General features: G+C 34.5%; 1 protein-coding gene across 4 annotated transcripts in view; it reads right to left on the bottom strand.

The window, feature by feature from the left end:
• Nucleotides 1–22,647, bottom strand: part of LOC149801362 (uncharacterized) — a 37,664-nt gene extending 15,017 nt beyond the window's left edge. Inside the window, exons 1-5 of one of the 4 annotated variants that reach the window (XM_089955426.1) lie at nt 22,554–22,637; nt 15,672–15,811; nt 5,646–5,754; nt 3,110–3,269; nt 315–596 (exon numbers count right to left, since the gene is read on the bottom strand). In XM_089955426.1, coding sequence (XP_089811552.1) covers nt 315–596; nt 3,110–3,269; nt 5,646–5,726 — 523 coding nt within the window. In that variant the 5' untranslated portion in view covers nt 5,727–5,754; nt 15,672–15,811; nt 22,554–22,637. Of the gene's footprint in view, nt 1–314; nt 597–3,109; nt 3,270–5,645; nt 5,755–14,944; nt 15,029–15,671; nt 15,812–21,239; nt 21,265–22,553 lie in introns of those variants that run through there. The other 3 variants (XM_089955427.1, XM_089955425.1, XM_089955428.1) reach the window with 3 other exon arrangements.
• Between the last annotated feature and the right edge of the window lie 4,515 nt (nt 22,648–27,162).

The following is a 27,162-nucleotide window of genomic DNA, read 5'->3' as shown; positions in this document are numbered from 1 at the left end:
GATGACCCATGCCTTCCCTGATAAAAATTTCTCTGTCGCATGTTCTTTTTGAAAAGCTGGATAAATTCCTTTTCTGTGGTCAAGACTTCAAATTATAAACTTATGGCAATATTTTTTGAAAATGAAGTTAAAACTTTTATAACAAACAACAATTAACTGGTGAAATATGTATGGTAAAACCTTTTTTTTTATGAAGACAAAATAATGCAATGGATGAAGTACTTACTCAAACAAAGTAAAAAAAATCATTTAATATCAGCTGCAAGAAGTTACCTCTACTAAGTTGGTAAATATGAAAATGTCGTCATTCTTACCATCCTGTCCCTCACTAGTGCCATCTGTACAGGTCAATATTTCCTCAACTTGGTAAGGATCGTCAGCATGGAAAGAGTTATCTCTCTTTACAACTTCTAAGGAACTTGATCTTGGAGTTGGACTGGCTGTCTCATTAATCATAGCAGTTGTGTTCTCTTGCAATGCTCTAAAATCTGAGGACAAGTGGGAGCATATTTCTATACTGGCTGGGGCTGATGCACACTTGGTAATAGATGAAGTCATAGATGCTGCATCTCCTTCACTTTTGTGATCCCTTTTTACTGTAGCATAATAATAATAATTATAAAAATAATAATAAGTTTGCAGCAAAGCAACATTAGCCTCACTTCTGTATCTACCTTCCAATTATACATATATGGCTGACTGACAACACATGAAAGCTTAGATATCAAGGCAAACATCAGTGCTTTCCCAGAGACACAATAAGGCAGCAGACACTACTAAGTCTGGATGTGATTGAAACCTGTCCCCCCTTCCTTCCTTCATTTCTACGTCCAGCATGCTTAACCAATAGTGAGCCACTACAAGTAACTCACCCACCACAAACTCTCTCCTTAATGGTTGGATCAAAACAGAAGGTCATAATATGCATTTAAAGACCACCTGCAATTTTATCCCTGTATGTCTCTCTCTCTCTCTCTCTCTCTCTCTCTCACACTGTAGTGGTTTGTGGGAAACACATGCATGAATGTATGCACACATATACAAATGCATAGACACACATAAGTTTATAGGATAACATATTCCCATATTTTATTTTCTTCAAAAAAAGCACAGGGGGAAAAAAGCGCATGGCTCCATTAATTATTCCACTTAGAAATTCGCATAAATCTGTCAAACCAAATGTTTCTCAGAGAAACAGCATATACCACAGAATGCTAACATTCAGTAAAGAACATGCCTGGCTAAAAACTTGGTAGCATAAGGAATGTAATGTAATGTTAATAGAATGTCTATAGTTAGGATGGAAGCAATTAAATTTTTATATACAATATCAATCATACATATTCCTCCAACAATGAACAGCCAAAGATAATTGCACAAAACAGACAGCCTTTTTCTATCAATGTTCTCCTCTACAGGAATGTTTTTTTATATATAATAAGATGTACTAATTTAAGGCTTATGTTCCATCCCAGCCCTTAATCTTGCCAATATTAAGGACCTTATTGAATGTGGGTTTAAGACTTTAATACATCATCCTTTAATAGGTGAACATACCTGTATGTTTTATTTCTTAATTCATTAAACTTTCTTTGATCTGTTTTCCTACCATAATACAAGCTAGAACTTATTTTAAATTGTATTATGTTCTTAAACTAAGAAATTATTGTATTAATGTCTATAAATTTATATTATGTATTATTCTTTTAAACATGTATCTGGAAATAATCCATTAATATTTGTATATGTTGATCATTCCTAAATGAATACCAACCTTTAACAAAATGCATCATGATCATAAAAGGGCTTTTATTATAAAGAAGATATAACAAACATTCTGCAAAACCTGGCGTGGAAATCACAAACTAGTGTGCTTGAGATGAGATTGTGTTTTGATCAAACAAAAATTACGTTACATTTGAGTTAGTTTCTGATAGTGGAAAGTTAACCTCAAGCTTAACAGTCCATGATATCCATACCTGGTGACACACCTACATTCATGCATGTATCAACACTGCATGTAATTTGCAAAAAGTTCAACACTAAAACTCTTTTGATAATGAAGCCACCATATCCACCAAAAAAGTAGTGCTAAGTCTGTGTGGAGTTAACTGTAATCTTTCACAAGAACAAAATCTGGGTCAGGAAGGGGCATGGAAGAAGTAAATTTGGTCAGCATATATTTATTTCATATCCATAATTTTTACTTTTTTGATGAATTGTGTATACTGACCAGGCATTTATAATCAACCTTTGCTTATCCTATTTTCCCTTTAATACAATAATATGTGGGATTTAATTTAATGGAAGCTCGCTTTATTTAAATCTGTTTACTAAGAATTTAGATTGGTCCAATGTTTCTTAGTGTCAAATTTAAGCTGCCTGGTTTCAAGTATATCATTTAGAATAAATCTGTAAATCTCCAACTATTAAAATTTGTATACCAATGAGCTTGCCATCACACATGCAGCATTCTGATACAGTAGCCAAACAAGTCAAGCTTCAACACAACTTTATTCAAAAGACTATTTTGTAATGACAATCATGTTTAAAGATATCAGAAATCAAATCTGAGTGTCATTCAACTAAAGCAAATATTTAATTTGAGCATATCTGTAATTAAAACATCTTAGGAAGTATTCAAGTTTTTAAAATAGTTACACCCTATGTATACAAAATGTTCTGTATGCTTGCATGCTACACCTAGTAAATAAATGAAGTTTTGTCACTTTATTTTCAATATAAGTTAAAAAAACAGCAGATTAAATGAGTAGCTGTTGACAGTGATGGATACTCAAATAAAGTTGCACACAAAACATTGATATGAGCATTTCTTGGAAGCACTATTCACTAGTACATCAGCTTATTTGCTGATATTTCATCAGGAGAATAGCACCATACTAATATTTCAAACCCATATTACAAACTTAAGGAACTATCTGCCCCTGTGGTTATTGGCACTTATATAACAAGCATACTTCAGTGGACATAAAATCTGCATGGAAATAAGTAAGCTAACTACATCTGCTAAAACTCCATGCTCACAAACATTTTCTGATATTAAGTATATTTATCATCAACTTGACAGTATGTATATCCAAACATGCACCTGATTCTCTACTCGATAGACGAAGGACAAAAACAGGTCCAACTCCAATGGGGCTTCTCCCTTGAATGGGAGTTGCTGTTTTATCATCATCATCATCCTCAATCTCTTCCTCATCATCTTCCAATACCTCAATTGAACTGGCTGTGCTTAGAGAGTCACTCTGGGAAGAAATATATGGTAACTGTACTTAGTAAACACAGCTTTACTGAAGAATAAAATGATATAAATGGTTGGATATGGATAAATATTGAAAAACACAAACAAACCAACAATTCTGTCTTATTTTATTCTATGTTTTGGAGCTAAATGTATAGGTGGTAAATAATTGAAGCAGTTCATGCAATCAAGGCTGGGCGCCCCAAGTGGCCTAAAGTGCTCACCATTACAGATCACTGGAATCTCACATCTGTCTGTGTGGGTTCAGGTCTCAGGCTCGGCCAATGGGGATATGTGAGAGAGCTTGCCAATAGCTTCTCATGGGTTGGTGGTTCTTTCCGGGAGTTTTCCTGGGTTCTTCCTCCACCATTTATACTGGCCACCATGTACAGCCTATCTTGTGCTGAAAATGGTGTTAAACCCTATAACAACAACAGCAATCAAAGCTAAAACATTTAGAATAATTCTGCATCAAAATGTTTACCGGAATATAAATTATCTAATACTAGTTTTGAGGGTGCATCATTCAAAATAGCTGTGTCGCATATTATTTTATCTGCACTTTCGTGTTTCAGATATTTTAACTTAAAATATTATTAATACTTAAATGGAATACATCACAAATATCAATACTTTTATTTATTTTCATCAACCTCCACCAACTCCATCACCTCTTAATAGCTGTGTTCAGGATTCAAAACCTTCAATGTCATCAATATGCCCTAATGAAACATGAAATATGATCGTTCTCTTTTTCTAAATCAGTACAGATGGAGTTCTTGTTATCACCCATGAAAGTGTGACCCCAAACACTCCTCCAATGGGGGTTTGCATACAAGATCCAAAAGCTTTGCTGTTATCAACTCATCCTCCTCATGCCAAGCATCATCACCCTCACTCAATTTTTGTACATGCAATTTTCCAGGTTCCCATCCAACAGTGAGGGAGGAAGAACTGACAGACTGACCAATGCATGGATGCACAGATCAAAGGACTGACAAATGATTGGATGGACATAGCCTATAATAATATAGCCACAAAAGTACTGGAATAACAAATCTACCAACATGTATATCATGGATGCCTTAGCAACATAATTAAACTCAATCTGACTTGATACCCCTATCTTCCCAACAACTGCAAGCTGCAAGTTGTGTTGTGATGTTATTACCTGTGACATAAATTTGTAATTTCAAACCAGCTGACATGTGGCAGAGTAACTTCTAACTTACTTTTGATTTATTAAGTTTAGGAGTACAAGTACAAGCACATCTGGTGTCCACATTAGGAGTAAGTACAGTAGATGTACTTTTAAAAATGAATGCACAAATACAAATGGAGTATTTTTGGCATTGAAATAGAATACAGATGACTGACATTGTACTGCTTGAATAAAGGAAAAAAAACATCATGTTGCACTTGATACCACATTCTTTTATTCAAACCGTTTGATCACTGGTTAAGAGCAAAGTAAGCATTCATTCAATCAGTATTCATATAATACACATTAAATTTAAGAATATCTGGGTTAAATGACTGCGGAAAAGACTTTGGAACGCAGATTGAGTTGACATATACCAATATAAAGACTGCAGATCAGGATCTCTGTTGTTTGTTCTCCTGATTGCTCCTAACAACCTACACAGACCCAAATCTGATGCCATATTATGCAATGGCAGATATGGGTGTGTGCAGTTTGCAGTTGGACTCGGTGAGTATATATGGTATCTAATAATGTCTTTAATGTTTAGCAAAGATAAACACACAGATGTGTTTTGATATTGAATAAAGCAACTGTATATTTTGATGGTGGCTACTGTTTTGCTCGTTAAACATATAGATATATTTCAAATTGGAATTAAGGAAATGAGAAGACAAATAAATGATTTAATGCTGAATGCATTGTACTGCAAAAAAACACAGGGCTTACATGCTGCAATTTATTAGTTAAGGTGCAATGACACTAACAGCTAAGAATAAGAATGGAATAAATGTCTGGTCAAGACAAATGATATATCAGTAAGGTGTGTTTTTAATCATTTTTGCCTGATATGTTATACCAGGTCCACACCATATACATACATGCTTGTTTCCCAAAGAAATAGTAGATCCTGGGTATATGAATGTTTCTATGTCCACAGTTACATGTCACTCAAAATGAAAATACAATCATCTTTGCAAATTAAATAATGATTAGATTTTCTGTAAGATTAACAATGTACATTATTAAATTTCAAATGATAATTAAGAAAGGCTGTAATTTTCTGCTTTACTCTAAAATGTACTCTGGTGTGAATGGTATTTCGATTTCAAAGTAGAAGTATGTCTGGACACCTGCTAGTGAAAATAAGAATGGTTCATTTGTCTTAATTGTACCTACCTCATCCAAATGCCCATATCTGTCAACTAAGGACCAGTCAGTCAAGCTGGTATCATCACTGTCTGTCGAGGTGTCGGACATCCTGCTGAATCAGCAGATCTGTTTATGGCTGCAATAAAACAAGTGACATTTAGTGCTTTATCAATGATACCAGAAAATTGCTGAAGGCAATATTCCTAGACTGCAAAATAAAGAACATGTGGGCATTTGTCTGAACAGTATAACACTCCTTGTAACATTCTGATCTGGATATAAATACTGTATGCAGTTACATGTCTCTGTAAGCAACAGTGTAGAACCAAACAAGTTTCAAAATCAGATGTTTTCCCACCAGACTAATACATGTATCAGTAGCCCCAGCTCAGAAAGTATTAAAATATAGAAATCTACTGGTAGTAACTTTAACTTTGATTTCCCCCTTTGTTAATGTCATGAATTATTACAAAATATTTTCCTTATGAAATATACATGTAATAAAATATACATGTACTGCCAACTGTGCTACATGAATACAATATTTATGATAGCCACCCACATACCACCATGAGTTATCTGACAGCCCATGGGCACATGGCACAATATTTGCAGGATACTGTCCTGTTGAAGAAACTGAATTAAAGGCAAACACTAACAGTACAAAATATAGATCAAAGAAATACTGATGTCTAGCTGTGCAGTACTTGCTCATGACACACCTACAGCAATGGCAATTTACAGCAAACATGCACTGTTTGTTGATATTAATCTAGATGATGGCTATTGATTATGAGCTAATTGCTCAGTGAAGGCCCCAATATAGTCTTCTTTTAAACAAAACCAGCTTCAACCAATTGCCAGTGTTTAAGAGAACTTACTGAGGGATAAGATTTTGTTGTTCACTGTATCACCTTTTTTGAAGAAAAATGCAAGACAGTAAGCATGGCATCTACTGCCAGCAGAGGTGGTACCAACTTGATGTTAAACGTTTATTGCTGAGTCTTTGTTTAAGTACTACCATTTAAAATCTTCTAAATCTACAGGAATGTGAGCTGAAGGTATTCTTTACTATCATGTGTGTCATGGGTAAATTTTTGGAAAAATACAACAGTATGCTGTGGGAAGAACTGTCTGTCACTTGCCAGTGGTTTTATGTTATGATTATGTCTCAATCTATTTAAAATCAGATCTCCACTGTCCTTCGTGATGATCTGACAGTGACCGCTTAGGGGTCATGTTCTAGTGACCATTGAATTAGCCAATGGAAATGCAGCTTTCAAAAATCTGAAAGTGATTCAAATTGTTTGGTGTACACTGATGATCTCCAGCCACACTGCTCAGTCTCCCAAATGCCAAGATATAAGACTTCATCTGATTTGTTGATAAAATTGGTGATTATGGTAATAAAATGGGTCACCAGAATATGACCCCTAAGCAGTTGTTGCCATCCAATTAATTTATAAAGATACAGGCCAACACTGTGAAGGAAACTCACAGCTAAAGACAAATGTTAATGATATTAGCACTGTATGGAGAGATAAATGAATCGACTCAATAAGGATAGCCAACAACAATCCACACAGCAGAAGTGCTTTGTAATTCATAAAAAGCTGGAGCTCAACAATTTGAGCACTGGTTCCAAAACTTTTTGTGCTGTGACCCTAAACAATATTTTATCTCATGACCCCATTTCCACATTTTGATAAGTTTTGCCACATTAAAAGAAAAATATCTGGCGACCCTCCAAATATTTCTCATGACCCTAATTTGGGTTGTGACCTGCTGAATTTGAGGATCTGTACTATTTGCCACACAAAAATAGATACCACATGAGTACTGACACAATGTTAGGTGCAAAATAACCAAGACTGAATTATATCCAGGTCAACTATGTGACAGCATCTCACAAATAAAAATCATTATTTGAAAACACATTCACTTGAGTGCAAGTGATAATCTTTTTCTAGCATGGGTTACAAACGTATTATTAAAATAAGATATTGCTGTGTATGATATTACCAACAGGCATCAATGCCCGTTTGCATTAATTATTACTACAGATGCCAAGCACATAAAAGCCTGGGTGGTGAATAAACACAACTGGCCGCGAGCAGTAAACTCATTCTTTGAACTTACTGACAGGACATCAAAGACAAAGGTTAGTTTTATTACAAAGCAAGCCGACCTCTACAGCCGACTTTGGATTCTTTTAAATGTGCCGACTTTTTTTTTTGAATATACAAAGACGTCCGAGATATGGAAGCTAACTTTTCATGAGTATTCATGGGAATTTTGAAAATAAATTGAAACAACTGAACAATTTTAAAAGTGACACAATATAGTACTTTGTGCATGGACATCGATGACCCATTGTCACCCAGAAGATTTGGAGAAAATAAAATCATTTGATGAGTACATGAAGGCCAGAAAAGAAGCAGATGATTTCACCAACAATATGATAATTAACACTGATGAAATTCTAGTGTACTTTGATCTCATTCCTGGATGGATGGACTGACAATAAGATGGGGGTCAAAAGTATGAGAATTAGCACGACTGGTGCAGATTTGAAAAAGAATCTGACTTTAGTCCTTGCAGTTTCATCTTCAGGCGATGTGTTGCCTCTAATGATAATTTTTCATGGTATGAGAAAGTTAAAAAATAAATATTCATGCACTGAAAGAATGGATTGTATGTGTGCAGGAGAAGGGTTGTGTTGCTGAGACAATGCTGCAGTGGATTAAAGAGTTTTATCTCAAGTACATAATTTTATTTTAAAAAATTCAAAAATTCAGTGGAAGTTTATTTTCTGACATGCAATTTTCCAATGATTTAAAAGGTGTTCCACAACCTATGACTCAAAAAAGATGTTTTCCAGAACATACAGTACACAAAAAAATAAAAATAATTTATGGTATCAAAACAAATACAGTATATAAAGAATAATAAAGTAAGAGAGACCCACCCCCTCCCAATTTTTGGCCTGTAAAACTCCTTTATGTTCCTAAGAGGTGGAGGGGGAGATGTACAGATGTTGATTATATGTTTTATAAAACAAACAAAAACTGCAGAGTAAGGCCCAACTTAACTGAATGAATTCAGAACAACGAAGCATTCATACCAATCAAACAGTATGCAATAAATAAATTTTAAATTACAATTTTTTGCAGCTTTATAGGAAAGATCAAACATTTTGGTATTCTAATTCAAATGTTGGGCATAATTAATAAATTGCTTCTTTCCAAAACACCATTACTGTTATCATAAATCTCAAACTGTAGAGTCCCTGCTTCATACTTAGTATTATCTGTGAAATATTTTTGTTATATAAAAGAGCATAAACTGATGTGCCAAACATTCCACAAAATTCCCCACCCCACCCCTCAATAGCCCTCCTTCTCACTGATGTACAAAAGCAAAAGGGTGAAATTCACATAAAACAAGATGAAAACTTTACATAACTGCTATACAGTGGGTGGGGGAAAAAAGTGTTAAGAAATTATAGAACTGACTTTCTGTATGAGTGCAGGCCACACAAAAAATGACCCACAGGCCACATTTGGTCCATTTGTGTGTAGTTGGCCACTCTGAGATATACAATTTTCACCACAGTCTACAAACATTAGTAATATGATAGAGGTAATATATGGCTATATAATCAATTTATCCATATCCCTACATTGTTCTCTATCAATAATTTAACACATCAAACTCTATTAGGTAATGTTCATATTAGGATTATGTTTTTTTTTATGACATGAGCAGTTGCTGCTTAAATCAAAATGACAACTGAAAATTTGAGACATCTTATAAATGTACAATGGTGTGGTGGTGGTTATAATGTACAACTGACCTATTTTGACACTTACAGTAAAGGAAATTTTTTTATACAGATGACAAGGAAGTGGAATATACAATGATCAATGTATGTCACTTGATTACTCAATACAACAAAAATAACACATGAAAAACAATGTATGTAATTAAATTTTAGATTAACACTGAAAATGAAAATCAATATTGTTGATCCTGGACTTAATTAGCTTCTGCATGAGTGGAAAATGTTCCAAGCCATTATTCACATATGTGACAAAGAACTTTACATAAATGTGCAGGAAATAAATTATTTATATTACATACATAAATAATAGTTCCATTAGTGGAAAGGAAATTTACAGATATAAAAATGTTTTTCACATATGTAAAGTAATTTCACATAGTTGAAATTCTTTTCCACACATGTGAAAATATTTCCACATTTGGGAAATTCATTTTTACATATGTGAAATAAACGATTTATAATTGTATTTGTACAAAATATTTACATATGAGAAAAAGAATTTTGCATAAATAAAGAAAGAATTTCACATCTGAAACAATATGCCTTTATTTCACATGTAAAAACCTTTTTAACCTATGTGAAATGTTATTTCAGATGTGTGAAATGATTTCTCAAATGTATGAAATTATTTGTTTTACATATTTTTTTTATTTTTTTTTACATATGGTATGGAATCGGTTAAGGTTTTCCAAAACTTTTGTACTAATTTTAATTTGCCCGTGTTAGTTCATGTTCAAACACCCAATATGAGATTTATTTCCATATGAATGGAGATAGTTCCTCATATATACTCTGAAAAAAATGAACCTTCTGAGATTACCCCAAAAAATGTACTGTGAAACTCCAATGGGACCTTTGTTCTACAATATTAACATAACTGAAAATATCCAACTGATGTTGTGATTGTGTGACAACCAACATACCAAACATTCAATCTTATTAACTAATTGCTAACAGAACTTGAAAACGGACAAAATGCTTGTGGCAAGAGTTTGTTCCATCAGGAAAAAGACAATAGATTAAGTCTAGTCCCAAATAAGGCAATTACAGACAAATCTGTGCAACTGTGTCAGTATGTGCTTTCAAGCCTGAGATATTCTTAAAACTTTGGCCTCTAGTTGCCTTAGTCAGCTGACAGGGAAGCCTGCTAAAAAAAGAATGTTTATGCTGACAGTAAGACATGGACCTCCACATCATAAATGTCAGGGTATACATCTTACATTGTAAGACTAAAGTGCATGTATAGCTTTGCCTTCACAAAGCTTCTATGCTGAGGGAAATGAACCATCAATTAATCTCTGACAATCAAACTTGCCCTGCAGTACATTATGCTATCCATCTTCTAATCCATCTTACCCAGCATAAGATGTTGTGTTTAAACCCATATACAAAACCTTAAACATGCAGAAACCAAAATTCATTCCATCTTTTAGAATACAAATTTATTAAAAAGACTTTCCAGGAATTCAAGATAAAACCATTTATTTCTTCAAACTGCCAAGTGTTGACAGCATCTTTTATATTCTTCAGCAATAACATTTACAAATCAGCTGCTGTCACGGAAATAATGGATATCAACTTATACCAGTTTTTTTAATTTACGACCAAGAAAACATTACATAGTGGAAACATCATGTTGATATGACTTTCTGTTTTGGAGAAGAAACAACAACATGATTTTCAAGATGGATGCCATGGTGGCAATATTAGATATCAGATGGCACCTTAATACCAATTAGATATCATAAGAAGTCTTTTGGTGAAAGCACAAGGTTGATATGACCAGCAAGCCAAGATTTTAAAGATGGCCATTGTGGCAGTCATATTTAAGTCAGATTGGCCCCATTTATGGTCAACCTGATATCATAATAAGTATTTCAGTGAAAACCCCATGCTGATATGACCATTCATTCAGGAGAAATAGTGATAACATGACTTTCAATGTGGTCAGGAGGGTTAAAAATGATGCTGGCAAACACAACAAACATTAATTTTAATATTTTGACACATGTCACAGAACCTGACTAAATAATACTTTACTGACAGATTTGTCTGGAATGCCCACCAATCAGGTGTTTTACATATTTTCAATGCTGCAAGTCTAATAAAAAAAATTCTGAAACAGTAGACTAAGCATTAAATACTGTTAATGGCTGAAATGATACAGTCCAGTTTTCTGAAATCTTTTTACAAAATAGTTTTGATAGAAAACAAGTATGTAAGGGAGATACTAAAACTGAATCAACAGCTAATCTGGGACCAAATATGATACTTTATCTGGTATATTATCTTGCTAATGAAACAATGAAACAGTGCTGCTGTTATTTCTATAATTATAGTTCAAAAATATTCTATCTGAATTTTCATTATTTTCATTTTTTCCCATCTTTCAATGTCTGTCTTAAAGATAACAAAAAGACTTCTGAAGGATGTGTCTACTGAAAAATAGCTGAACTGCACATTATATTCAGCATGATGCGTAGCAATGACCCAAAATGGCAGACATGTAGCATTAAGTCTTGTATGTGTTGGTGCTGAATAAAAAAGCAAAACAGCTCATCAAGCCGAATTTTTTGCTAAAATTGTCCAGGAAAGATGGAAAACTAATTGATAACCACGCCATTTGTCGGGAATGTGGAGGCAAAATTCACAGATGGGACAACAAACTTGATAGCTTACATTCATCAGTCCTATTAAATTATACTGAAATCAGAGTTAAAGATACAGATTATACAGGAGCCTATCTCCAATTATTGCTCACTCAAAAGAGATTTAAAAGAAATCAAAGTTATATGCAATACTTGTCACAGCACAGCAGGTGCTGTATTTTATCACTATGACAATTCTGGTGATACTCACCCCTAATCTATATATATTTTTCTATATATGACTTTTCCTACAGTAGATATACAGGAAACAACCCATCACACAATGTAATGCTGTGGATAAATCAAAAGCAAGCAATAATACATACATACCAATGCTATTTAGTTTCCCTACATGTACAATAACTATGAGCAAAGAGAATCTGATTCAGAAAGGAAACAGTTTAAGAATAAACAACCAAACTACAATTATGTACCACATGCAATAAAAGAGTACTTCTGTCAATAAATAACTTTGAAAGAAAACACTTAAATACGTCAACAAAACTCATATAATACATGCTACTGTTCCTGCTGATGTCTGTGACAAATCATGATAGACAAAACACAAGTCAGCCCTTTTCACCTGAAACTACATGTAACACTTTTATAGTACTTGTATACATGTATACAATTTGTGGCAGAACCCCATTTACTTATTGGGCATTACAATTTCTTTTCTATCCAAATTAAGTGATTTCAAAAGAAGCATGGGCATACAGATGTATGTGTACAATATTTTTAAAAATTAGACCCAAATATGAAAAAAAAACTAGGATCAATGTTAGTCCTACTGGTGGAGATTGTACTAACACATTGGGATTCTTTTTATCCTACTCCCATATAAAAATAAATTCAAAATAACTCCAGCATTGTTATCTCACATGTTTGAGAACTGGTTCGTGTGATCAATGATGCAAGTATCAACATGTCATATAGGGACATCGAGCTCATGCCCATGGGTCCTTCCCTATCCTCTGGGTCTTAAAATTGAGATCATTGAGATCCCTACTCTATAATGAGATATACACTTACTGTGCATGAAAATAGAAACATAAGTATGAAACTGGCACTACACTCAAGCTGATCCCAACCTACAGACCCTTAACACATGAAACGACTGTTGCTCAGAATCTACTGAGGTCCCCACCTTATAACTATATGTATGTCACGTTATAAGTAAGGAACAATAGCCAGATTGCAACATGTATATGCTAGACCCTGAGGCTAATTATTCATTTCATAAATGTTGCGAGTGTCAGCCTTGCGAACAATGAGTGTCAAAGTGATGTGTACACAGCTGGCTGGCCGGCTTATGTTATGATAGTGTAAGCCAACATCAAAAGGATGGATGGGAAGCCAGTTGTGTATAACATGGCCATAGGAACTTGTTACTGGCGCCTTATATAGCTGCGTGCGATTCACAGGTAAGTGGCATGAACTGCCGGTGTTGGGCTCAAAGGAACATCAAGTGGGGTTCGTAAATCCACCCTTGACAGACTGCCGGGGAGGGGGCAATGTCTGCCAATTATGTAGACCATGGGTGAATCGATATCCACTCAGAATTGAGCAAGGTGTGGCCACCATTGGAATCGCAAGTTTAAATCTAGTGTCTTGAACTAAATGTCAGTAGTTGCTAAGCCATCTTGTGGGAATTACATAAGGAAGTTATAAGCTACTCTGACGTCATTCGAAATTGGCGGGAAACATTGTTATTCTGGGAATTACAAAGGAGCTTAGGACAGGAAGCTTTTAGGGACCAGAGGAGCTGTAGGAGACAGAGAAGGGAAATACCCTGGTACAGTTGGTCCCAAGTCTCTGGGAGACAAGAAAAGGAGAGAACAGAAGTGGAGGAAGTGGAAGGGTGAAGGACGTGGTTGTTCGACTGAAGGGGTACTGGATACCAGTCAAGAAATACTACAGATGAGTAGAAACACAGCACAGGGGGAAAATCTATCACACTAAGTCAGATGATGAAACAGGCCGTCACTTGGTCGAGTGAAAGACAAGTGATAGGGTTTTGAATATTGAATTTCATTTGAGGAAGGACTATCTGTTATTGAATGGCATTAAATTTATTCTTTATTTGAATTCCACCTTTTGTATATTCAGTAATTTAACTGTCAGCATCGCTGACTGGGGGCTCGGAGCTTTGCATCTCTATCATTACTTCAATTTCTAACGAAAACGAGCCGGGGTGGGTCTTCTTTAATAATTAAAGATAATACTGGGAGCACCCCACCCCAACCTAAGGTAGTCTATGAGACCTTTACAATGTATATATACACTTACACTCACTGGGCATGAAGATGAAATTTACACCTGCAACTTACACTAACCTTGGTGTCCATCCCTACCACATAGGACCTAGTCATAACTTGCCAACTACTGATATCACCATATAACAATGTACATTCTTACTGGGTATAAAGTGACATTAGTGACAAATGCACACACTCAATTGACATTGGCCCTTGGGAAACTTCCCTAGATAAGACCCTCTGTAAATTGGCCTTTCTGCAAAATGGCCAAATATTTTTGACCAAAAAATACTTCTAATATTAATGGACCATCTATATAAAAACTGCTTAAATACGTGGTCTTGGCAGTGTTTATTTAGGTCAGCAAAGTTTCAATGAAAACACTGACATTCAGTACAACACATCTAACCTACCTAATGTAACCTTCCAACAGGTATACATATACTAACATAGGTACATGATATATATTTATATACGCACACTTAAAAGTAATATGTAGGTTGTTAAAAGGTGACTGCATCATGCACACACACATACACACACACAACGACGTGACACACACATAAATATACATACACTTGGGTATCCCAGTATACCATGCATCTCTGTATAAATTACAAATAGCAAATGCCATAACTATGCACCTGTATGGCAAATTAGCTCCATGAAACCAAAGTTCCTCTGACAGGCAAATGGCCTGGGGCAAACTGCCTATGGTATGCTTGTAGTACAGACATTAGGACTGGATTCATTAACTTGCGGCACATAAATATTACTAACCATTAGTCATAACATTCAAAATAGAATCATATATAATGGACTTTTTGAGGCACCAGCAATATTTCTATTTTTGGCAACTATATTTTACTTGTACATGTCAAGTTCTTGTTTCTCCCAGACTTTAGGATGAAAAGTGAGGGCTCGCATGATACTGGTCATCCAACTCTGCATGGGTAATTGTGACCTTTATTATTCCATGGATATGTTATATGTCATTCAAGGAGCATTCTAAGCAAGTTATTTAAAGATACAATGCATGCAACTGAAGTTATGCCATGAAGCAAAGCAAATTTCAGGCAGGGTTAAACCCTTAACAATAAAGTCATTTGTACATGTAGGAGAAAACTTGGTCAGTCTAACCTATATTTCCTTGGGTGAGGAGCAGAATTATGCACAAAGAATACCCTGACCAATTTCCATAAAGCTCAAACCATTCACATGAAATTTTAACTTGAATAATGGGATATGTTAACCTGTAAACCACAAGATAATAATTGTAAGAAAAGATGTTACAGTGACTTACATTCCTTTTATCTTTTTCCTCTCCATACACTTCTTTTGGAACAAAATGCTGCAGCAGTTGTTTTGCTTTAGAGTCCATCTGTTCTTATTTACATGATGTACACATGATCACTGACCATGTGTTCTCAATTAGTGTCCAAGCTAATCAAAACCAGAAAGACATTTGTATCAGCCAGTGAAGATAATCATCTTGTTTCTTGGCAATGAGCACACTCAATTCAGAAAACCAGATTGGAGTGCACTTGATTCTGTCAGCCTAAAAGCAACTGTTTAATCTTTTATCTTTTTTTCTGTGGTATTTTGTATATGCTATAGATGCAGTTTGTTGTGTGAAAGATGAAAACCTATCATACCACAAATGGCACAAATGACCACCCAATGTCCAATGTATAAACTAGTAGGGAATGGTTGAGTCTGGAGATTAATCACCATTGGGTCGCAATGACCTGGAAATTTGGTCACAGTAAGCAGTCTTGAACTAATGTTACTCTGGAAGAAAAAAAAAAAAGATTATTTTCTTATTAATACTTACCATGACCAGGATCTGACCTCAAGACCCATAAACCTAGAGGTTACTTTATTACTCTAAATGGCAGTCATCCGGAAAGCTTGGTTAAGGAAGTACTCTTAAAATAAAGGTATTCTGCGAAACCTATTTTTCACTGAGCAACAAAGACCCTGACCATTGACTCCCATATCAATAGACTTCCATACCATATGTGCAAGCCCTCCACAAATTCTTTTCCAAGTTTGTGATCTAGAAATAATATTATCAGGTAAATAACATTTGTCTTCTTTTAGGCAGTGACTTTGACCTTTGCAATTCAACAGGTTTTTTTCTTGCAGCAAATGCAAGCCATCAACAAAGTTTAGCCCAGGTCATTGCTACAGAACTTTAGTTATTGCACAAAACCTTCTTTCAGTCATAGTTAATTTGACTGTTGATCTTTTTACCTCAAAATCTGCAGGTTCCTTTCTAACCACAAGTGTAAGCCATCCACAAAGTGGTCCTGGTCTGTAATGTAGAAACCTGCGTAATGTGCTGAAGCCATTTTTCTTCTTTCAGTCACAGTGGCGCTGATCTATGAACCTTTGCCTAAGAAACTGAGATGCTTCTTCCTTATCCCAAGAGAAAACAATCCACAAAGTCTATTATTGTAGATGGTACAGAAAATGATCCACAAAGTCTGTTATTGTAGATGGTATGGAAAACAATCCACAAAGTCTGGTATTGCAGATGGTACAGAAAACTTTATTTTGCACAAACAATTTTTCTTCTTTTAGTCACAGTGGTCTTGACACTTGACTTTTTAACACCAAATCTGATGATGTTCTTCCCTGCCCAAAGTACAAACTATACACATAGTTTGGTCACTGTAAATTGTGAAAACCTTAAATAACTGCAGAAACCACTTTTTGTCTTAGTGACAAATACCCTGACCCCTAGCCTTTTTAACCTTGAAAGATATATTCCTTATCCAAAATGCAAGCTATGCACAAAGTTTGATAACCAAATATGATAGAAAATTGTTATATAGCTTTTTTGTGGATACCATTTTTCTTCTTTCAAACACAGTCAAGGTAACCATTGATGGAACTTTGGAATACTGGCACATTGCAATGCACACACACACACACACACACACACACAAAATGATCATGCTAAGGAGACAAACCAGCTAAAAACCAGACTGTCCAGTATAACACCTGATGAACAGCTATCACAGCTCTATCAAAACAGGCAATAATCTTGATAAATGAGAAGCTTGTCAGATTGCATGAGTGATAAAATCATACATCTTGATGAACCAGCATATGGCACTGAGTACTGAGCACAATGAAGATATAATACAATAAGGCTATTATTTTGTAGACGTTTTCTGACATGTTGCTGATGTCTATATGTGCCTTTACAAATTTTACTTGGAAAAGAAATGAGCAATGGAACAGCCTGGAGAAAACATTAAATGATGAATGCATTTTGATGCAAACATGGAATGCAAATGCAGAACGCAGAATCATAAGCAAAATTGGAACAAAATGCTATGCATATCATCAATAGATTTGAAATCTACTACAGTATTTCCACAGTTGCAAGAACTTCAAATGATATTCCAGAACCAGCATTTTGCACTGACATCATTTTTCACCCCTTACAGACCATGAAATTGTTATTGCAGTAGCAAGACATAAAAATAACTGCTATTAATGTGATGATATCATTGGAGATTATATAATTGCAATCTTTATTTAAAGAAAACAAAATGTAAAAAAAATAATACTTTCCAACAAATACTCTACAACTATGCACTTACAAATATTGCAGTTCAATATTTTATCATTCACTATTTCATTAAACCAAACTTCCAAGATACATAGTGATTTTAACATATTTTTTGCAGGGGTCGTGCGTATGATGCCCTTCCAAGGAATATGAATGTCTGATGATCAAAATAAAGTGAATAATCATGATTAAAGGCATGTGTTTTCAAATTCCACACAACTGAACTTATTACTGAAATAGTCGATCATGAAGGTAATCCCCCTCCATATATATGACCTGCACGACTTGAATCCTGGAGTCCTCAGTATTAATGCACTTAGCATTTACTTTCACCTTAATATGAAATATTTGTTAGCGCGGATATCTAATGACATTGGTTTATCCCCCATGCTCTTGTTGGCCTGCTTTCAACCAGACAACCCCTTGAAGGAAAGTTTTTGTATTATATCCCTTATTTTGACACACCTCACAGAAGTCTAATTCCACCTGTGACACTGCTGTACATATGCCAACGTAAAAATAATTGTATTGCAGATCACCATCAACAGCCCATAGCAAACTCAAAATCTTTACGAAAAACTGCTTAATTTACAATTTCTAAAACTTTTCTTTACATAAACCCTGTCTTGTGAGACCACCCCTTCTGCAAACAAGTCAGAGGTTAAAAATGCATGAACTCTGAATTAAACAGAGATATTAATCCCTACCAGCTGTAGAGTATGTAATTGGCATATCCACAAAGTTCTCTATCTTTCCTTAAAATAAAAAGGTGCTACTGGTGAGCTCTGGATCAGATTTACTAACATCTATTATCTGATAGTTAACACCATCTCTGTTGTGGTCAGATCAATTAAAATGGATCAGCTGAACATATGGATCAACCCAAATTATTCCCAATGATGAGTTACAATAGTAATGAAACTGGTCCAGGACAGGGGGGTGACTAGAACACCCCAGCAGATGGGAGGGAGTGCCTCCACATCCATGCACTCATCATCTTCCCTATACAAACAAAAGGTTGTTTCTCAAAACCCATTTGTGCAAGATTGCCATTTTTCAAAGTCAAAATGCAGCAGCTTTAAGAATGGAAAATATCCACAATTGATATACATGCATTTTATTTGCTATTCAAAGTTCCTGTCAAAATACTGAAAACATTTCATTTCAAAGTATTTATGTATAGCTATAAAGATATACACCCACCATATGGCATATTGTTATGTATACTGTAACAAATATTTAGTTCGTACCTAATAAAGGCATGCAAATAGATTCTTTCCTCGAAAGGTGATGTGAAGGAATGAAGATTCCCTCACATAACTGAAAGCTGTCACGCTATGGAAGCTTGCCACGTTTAAAGTCTGTTTTCAAACATATTGAATATGTCATATATTTATATTTTGATATATAGTTACCTTGATTCCTGCTTTGGTAAGTATCATTGTCTTTCTTTCATGATTGTAAGATTAACATTTGTAATTCTTGTAAACTAAGCTGTCTTCTGAGGCACGTCATTTTAGTACCACAATCATCAGTGTGGAGGTATTGGAATTATATCTCGAGGCGAGATGCATCAAGCATTTGATTGGTTGACGAGTTTCCTTTAGCTAACATATTTGTATATAATGACATCTGCATTGGCAGATCGGGGCTGATTTTCAGAGACAGAACACCAAAATAGCGGTTGTAATTAAAGTAAAGATACTAAACCATGGCTATGGAAATGCTGCAGGTATTACTGAAGCTGGAGGAAAAAACACAGCAACAGTATCATAACCATAACTTGTCCAGTTCTGGAACCCATTCCAAATTAACATGTCTTATCTCTGGAAACAGGTACTAACTTCTAAATATGTTCTTTCCAATTCTGGGTAACAGTCCCAAAGCAATACAGTAAATTTATTAGCAGGAAAGTTATGTATGGGAACACACTAACCCTACAATCCACCAATATGAGATGTTTTGTAATTTATAAATTGTAGAATCAAGTCATTGTAAACCTCAAATAACCTTCTCCACTATTGGGTTCAGGTCAATACCCACAGATGGGTAAACAATATACATGTATGGGATTACTGCATGTATTGTGTGTGATTCCAATGTTTGTATAAATAAATCTGTTATGTTTTATTTATTGTGACTTAGTTTTCTTTTGGTCAAGTGCTAGGCTGAGACAATCCTTTTTATAAATACATTGAACATAAGTGGATTCAAGAAACGTTACAGTATCACTATTGTATGCTTAACTTTTGTCAACAAATTATTGATTGTACTTTCAGATAATAGATATTTGTAAACAAAATGTTGACATAGCTTTTTGAGTTCAGAATATTCCAAAAGCAAATTTCTTTACATGTTGATGGAACTTTCCAATTATAAAATACTCATATAGGGAATTCCAGAACATTTCTTTGCTTCTTAAGTCATGTGAAAAATGTATAGTTGCCTTGTAAACAAATTCACTCATTCATGAATCATATCAATCCTTGGGAATCAACAGCATCATCAGAGTTTGCAGTTCTGTTCAGATATATGAGGAATTAATGTTTTTAATTATTCACTAGAATTACTAATTGCTCATTGACTTGGGATTAACTTATTATTTGGGGATTATTGAGAAATCATTCAAAGACATTCTGCATTACATATTGTGGTACATCAGGAAATTCAGACTAAATTCATTTGGAACATTCTATAATTTGGTCTTGTGATTGGAAATTTTGGATTATTTGGGATGTAATTCACAATGCTCTGTTTCTTAAAGTTTCACTTTGTAACTTAGAAGTAAATTGTTGCTGATTTTACTTAAATTGATGGTTTTACTGTCTTTCTGTTACTTATTTTAAGATACAGTAACAAATATGAATGACAAAATTAATAAGATAATATTTATAGCCTAATATGTCCATAAATTTCATACTCACCTTAAATGCAGCACTATAACTTATGACAACATTCATTCCATGCATAAATTTGTGGCTTTGATCTGGCTCAGGTAAATATGGAATATATATGTACCAATTAAGTAAATCAAGAGAGAATTAACCCATCCCAAAAGCAAATGAAATTCATTTAAAGACAAAACCAAAATGTTTAATTTCTCAACCAAATAAGGTCATTAACAGACAAACCAATGGTATAACAGGCCTGAACTACAGTCAACAGATAACGACTTGGTGTAGAGGTCATTGATGATGGATTTTAAAGTATTTATCATAATTTAGGTTTTAGGAGATACTGTATCTGTCTCAAAAAATGAAAGAAATAAATTGGGAGAAATCTTACTCTTCTTTATAATGAAACTGGTTACCTGCAATAAAAAAAAATATTTGATGTACTGTATTACCTATTTTTCCAAACTTAACTGACACTGTGCATATGCAGAACCACAATCCTTGAATGTATTGTTTCATGTAACTTCAAAACTGTTTTGCATCATTCATAACTGATATATCAAGGTATGTAAATAGTAAGAGACAGAAGACAAAGTTACAACTAAAGGATTTAGTCTCAGTTATTATCATTCTTACCATTATCATTTTTTAAAAATCATATCAATCAAAATAAATATCAAGATTCTCTGAAGGAATACTCAAAACTTACTGTTAAAGTGTAATTGCTTATTTATTTGACATCACATGCTAATATTTTTTATGTAAATAAGCAATGCAGAGGATGCTGATTTAATTATGAAATATATCATAAAAGTATATTTCTGCTAAATTCGCACATATTGTAATCACAAAGAACCAACTCTGAACATCAGCACTGACAGATCCAAATAAAACTGTATAACACGATACATTATTTTAAACAGTATAATGACGGATTTATCAGCTGCAAGTCACATTGACATTAGATGCCGAGTTGCAGCCTCAATGTCCCATTTGAAGTGTAAGGTGTGTACTCAGTATCTTTGTTTCATTTCACAAGTGATAATGATTGGATTTTTGAGAGAGAAAAAAAATCTGTGTGACTCGGTGTTGATTTGTGTCGATAAAATGCTGAGATCGTCACGTCACTGCGTGATGCGATCTCTCGAGAACTCTGAGTTTATTACACTGCGTCAAAACATGGTAGCGTAAAAATAAGGTGGGACGAAACTTTTAGATATTTTGATGTCAACAGGTGTTGTCACGGATTTAATTAGGGAAGTGATTTTGTGCGCAACTTTTACAATATGCCGTTTTAACTTCTTATTATCAGTGAGAATGGTTGTCAGGCACATACAATTTCTCTCCCTTTGTCTCGCATTTGATATCACGATAAATTTGAGGGAGTCCGACAAAAGCGAGACTCCCGCCACCCTCACCCAATGACGGCCAAAAATAAAGTTCAAAACTTTACGACTGTATAGTGGACACAAAAAAAATTCAACTTAAACATCATGATGTAAACACTCCCTTTTGGATGCATTAAAAAGAGAAACAGAAATGTCAGCACTGATTATCATTATAAAACAAAACGAGAAAGCTCCAACGCAAAAATTTCTGGTGTTATCGTCGACATGGTATAATCCTGAAAAGATACATGCAACTTTGTATATCATGCAGTTTGATCTACTAAAATTCACATGAAATATTCATACTCTGTATTTACCTGTGTGGTTCTGAAGAAATGGCAAATTACACTGCTTCTGATCGATGAGCTCTGTTGACAAACGAAATATAAACACAAATCACGTGACTTCGAGAACACACGTCATAAAGGTTTCGTATTTTGTGTATTGGAAATATATCTGATGTACATATTTTTCAATCTTGTGGCTTTTTCAAAACGTATTGCTTCAACTTTCAAGTTAGAAAAGTGATATTCACATGTAAAGTTTTATGGCAAAGTGGATGCGAAACTAAACAATAATCAATACAAAGCTAGTTGCTATGACCAAAGCACGTGCGCCAAGACCAATAGGATTGTAACTAATCAGCGAATAGTGAAAGGAAAACACCTAAATTTTGATACGATAAAATATAGTTATGCAGGTGATACAAGCATGGGCGTCCGCATGGCGGTGGTGAATCTTTACACCGGCCCCAGCCCATTAAAAAAAAAAAAAAAAAAAAACCAAAACAAAACATTGTGCTGGATATAAATATATTTCTTTGAATTTGGCTTGCCCCTCCACCCCACCCCAAACCTAGAAAAATTACTGCCAGCGCCCATGGATGTAGGCTAAGTTCGATTAAAGATTGAGAAAAAGTAAACAGTGTATATATAGTGTACCCTACAAAATCAGAACACATTTAAATTACTGTACAAACTTTATTTTGATGGCAATCATAACAGGATGATTTGAATTTTTTTTTCCTTGTTCACAATTTACTCCTTTGCCAAATTTCTTTCTGTTGACACACGCACGTCCATTAAATCATTACCACGTCACCATCATATGACGCAACGATGTTGTTATGTATATTTGATTTAATTATACCTGATTTAATTGTTTGAAAGTTTTAAGATCATTTTATTTTTTTAAATTCCATCATATGTCAAAATAATGTTTGCCAGGAACTCATACTTTTTGCAGAAAATAGTTTGACCATGACTTTTCATTTTAATAAACACCAAATCTTGACCTATATACTGACCTTGATTCAAAATTAGTAGCAGCCACGTAAATAAGTTCTATTTTTATTTTAAAATGATTGGTTGCTGTCGATGTCATGATGTGACTACATGGTTAATGATGTAAACAATTTTTTTATTATTTCTTAGAGTAAAATGATTGGTTTTATACAGGGTCTTGTTAGGCGTACGTGATATAAACACGATCACGTGACCCACCCGCTCTCGGCAATTTGGGGATTTTCGAAACTGCGTTTTAGAATACGATATAATCTTTGTTTTGGAGAAATAATCTCAGCTGGGCTTTTACACTGGAAAGTGTTATGTTGTTTGGAGTAATTTCAGATTACTTGGATTCAAAAGGATGAATTTTGTTCCTGGAAAAATACGCGTGCTCATACGAAATTCTTGATCGAAGACAGCTCTTATAAAAAAATTTATTCGTATTTCCAAAACCGGAGTGATATTTCTTGTTTCTTCAAGGAACTGTAGACTTCAACACACTACAGGTTGCAGCATACGTCATCGTCTTCCATCTTGGATTCTTAGTCGGGACTCGAACTTTAAATCAGTAGAACATTTTATTATTAGGACTTCTAAAATTTTATTCGTGGATTATTCTTGGAATATTTTTGGATTTGATTCTTAAAATTTTATTCGTGGATTATTCTTGGATTATTTTGGTAAAATATTTTCCGTAATCCATAGGCCGAGATTATTTTCTTTCTTTTTTCAACTTTGATGGACATTGAACTACGTTTTATTTTTTTTTAAAATTTCCTATTTTTTAAAGCTGCATTTCGTACTAAAAATAATTTTAAGTATAAATATTGGTCGTTCATTTACAGTGCATGACAACCTTTCATGGCAAACTCCACAGTAAAATCCACACATTATGATCTATATTACCCGATTATCTTTTTGTGAACGAGGAATTTACGATCAGTAATTTTTTTAAAATCCCGAATGGTTTCTTCACGCGTTGGCCTTACCGATGTATGTAATATTAGCATGACTCTCTAAGTATACCTCTGTTAATTTTCAATTGAATTTTTATTTTGAATTGATAGTTTGATTGTTGGTTAAAGGCACATCTGTACATGAAAGACTATTTATGTACAGAGGAAATGGGAATAAAATGCCTCCCCCGACTCACTGCCACGACAGACCTGTATCTCAATCACTAAAACTCCTTCGGCTTCTCGATATAATTGTATCTTTTTCTGACATAAGACCATCCACAGGACAGAGAAAATATTTTCACACTTTAAGAGAACGTTTACTTTAAATTTCTTGCAGGAGATTTTCACTTGTCCAACCTTCACTTGTGTCAGCATTGCACGTGGTACAGTGTGCACATGGTACAGTGTGTACACGATGTGATGACATAAAGTTACTGTCAAAGATGTGGTTCATCGTGGGAAATGTGCTGGGAGAACATTTGTACACATTTTTTCCAGGGAAATAAATTATTATATTTTTCAAAGCTTGTTGTTTTTACTCTTTCTTGTGTTACTGTTTATTCGAGCCTAAGCACGTAACATTAGACTAGGGTAGCTCGTCGTGAATTTTGAATTTTGGCTAGAATATTTAAGAAAACCTTTTTTTATTATAAAATTTGAATGTCCCATGTTTTTGCAATATCTAGTGAAATCGGCAAGCTTTTTCTAAAATGTCATCAAAAGTGGAAATCTTTCTTTCAAATCCTACCCAGGGACAATTATATCTTTTCAAAAAAGATGAATTTATTCAACTTGCCAGAAAATACGATCTTTCTGAGGTAAAAGCTTCCTTATTAAAACAGGAAATAAGAAATACTTTGGTTCATTACTTGGAATAAAAGAATGTTTTGGATAAAATTGCTTTGGTTTCGATCAATAAGTCTATATCAAACTTTGACATGAAAATAGAGGAATTAAAATTTAAATACAAGATGGAATTGGAGTTAAGGAAGCTGGAACTTCAGAAAGAGAGAGAGATGCATATGCAGTTACAAGAAAAACAAATGCAGTTACAATATGAGAAAGAGGAGAGAGAGAGACAGGAAATAGAGAAAGAAAAACAAATGCATTTACAAGCGGAATAAAAAGAGAAAGAAAGACAAATGCAATTACAAAAAGAACAAGTGCAAAAGGAAGAGAGAGAGAGAGAGAGAGAGAGAGAGAGATTTAAATGCAAATGCAAAGAGAGAAGGAAGAGAGTGAATATCAATTTAGAATGAAAGAAATGGAACTGGGAACTGAAAAGCACATTCATACTTCAAATAAAATACAAATTTAAGTTTTGATCTTGCAAGGAATATTAGATTAGTGCCACCTTTTAGAGAAAAAGAAGTAGACAAATATTTTCCTTCTTTTGAAACACTTGCTGAAAATTTGAAATGGCCAAGGGAGCATTGGACTCGGTTATTACAATGTGTACTCACTGGTAAAGCTAGTGATATTCTACGTTCACTGTCAGTTCAAGAAAGTGGTGACTATGATACGGTCAAAGAATGCATCTTAAGGGGTTATGAGTTAATCCCCGAAGCTTATCGGCAAAAATTCAGAAACTATAGAAAAGAACCTGGACAAACTGACGTCGAATTTGCTAGCGAAAAAGAGCAGTTATTTGATAGATGGTGCTTAGCCAAGAAAGTAGAACGAGATTATGAAAGTCTCAAACAACTTGTGTTACTTGAAGATTTCAACAAATGTGTCCATAGTGACATTAAATCTTATCGTGACGAGCATCAGATTGAAACCTTGGAAAATGCTGCTCGAGCTGTTGATGAGTATTCTTTAACTCATAAAGTTCCTTTTGTAAATAAGACTTCTACCCAACAGTCTTCTGCAAGAAAGGTATTTCAGGCTAATACAAGCCCTTATAAAACTCATACTGGCACAATTTCTAAAAATCAAGCTTCTGATAAGCTTGATTCAAGATCATTGTCTCTCCCTACGTTTACCTATTGCAAGAAAATAGGACACGTTATTGCTGATTACTACAAATTAAAAAATGGCATCAGAATCAAGACTTACCTATTCCAAATGCTCATATTTCTAAGAGGGCAAGGTCACGGTCATGAGTAGTATATGGGATGAGATTAGCGACAATGGGAATTAGCATTAAAAACACCCCCTGGGTAAGATTAGCGACAATGGAAATTTAACATTAACCACCCTGGGTAAGATTAGCGACAATGGAAATTTAACATGGGCAAAAAACCCTGGGTAAGATTAGCGACAATGGAATTTAACATTGGAGAAAGGAAAAAAAAAAGGAAATATCCATTTTAGCGACAAAGGCATTCGAACAATGGAAAAAAAAATATCGATTCTAGGGACAAAGGCAATTGAACATGGGGAATAGAGTTTGGGTCTGTCTAGGGACAAGGGGAATTGAACATGGGAATAGAGTTTGGGTTTGTCTAGGGACAAAGGGGAATTGAACATGTTAGAAAAAAAAAACTACTTTAGGGACAAGGGGAATTGAACATGGGATTTTTTTAAAAAAAAAAAATTAAAAAAGGGGTAGGCAATCGAAAGGCTATCTCTTTTCGAAAAATGTGGGTGGCCCTGAAAAGGGCCTTTGGTTTTATGTTAATATTAATATTAACATAGACGGCATCTGTCACATCTTCTTCTTCTTAAACTCCTTCTAA

Source organism: Sinohyriopsis cumingii, chromosome 4, assembly GCF_028554795.1.
Source record: "Sinohyriopsis cumingii isolate HCF-2022 chromosome 4, ASM2855479v2, whole genome shotgun sequence".
In the NCBI taxonomy this organism is placed as follows: domain Eukaryota; kingdom Metazoa; phylum Mollusca; class Bivalvia; order Unionida; family Unionidae; genus Sinohyriopsis; species Sinohyriopsis cumingii.
This window is presented reverse-complemented; position numbering and strand designations above follow the sequence as displayed.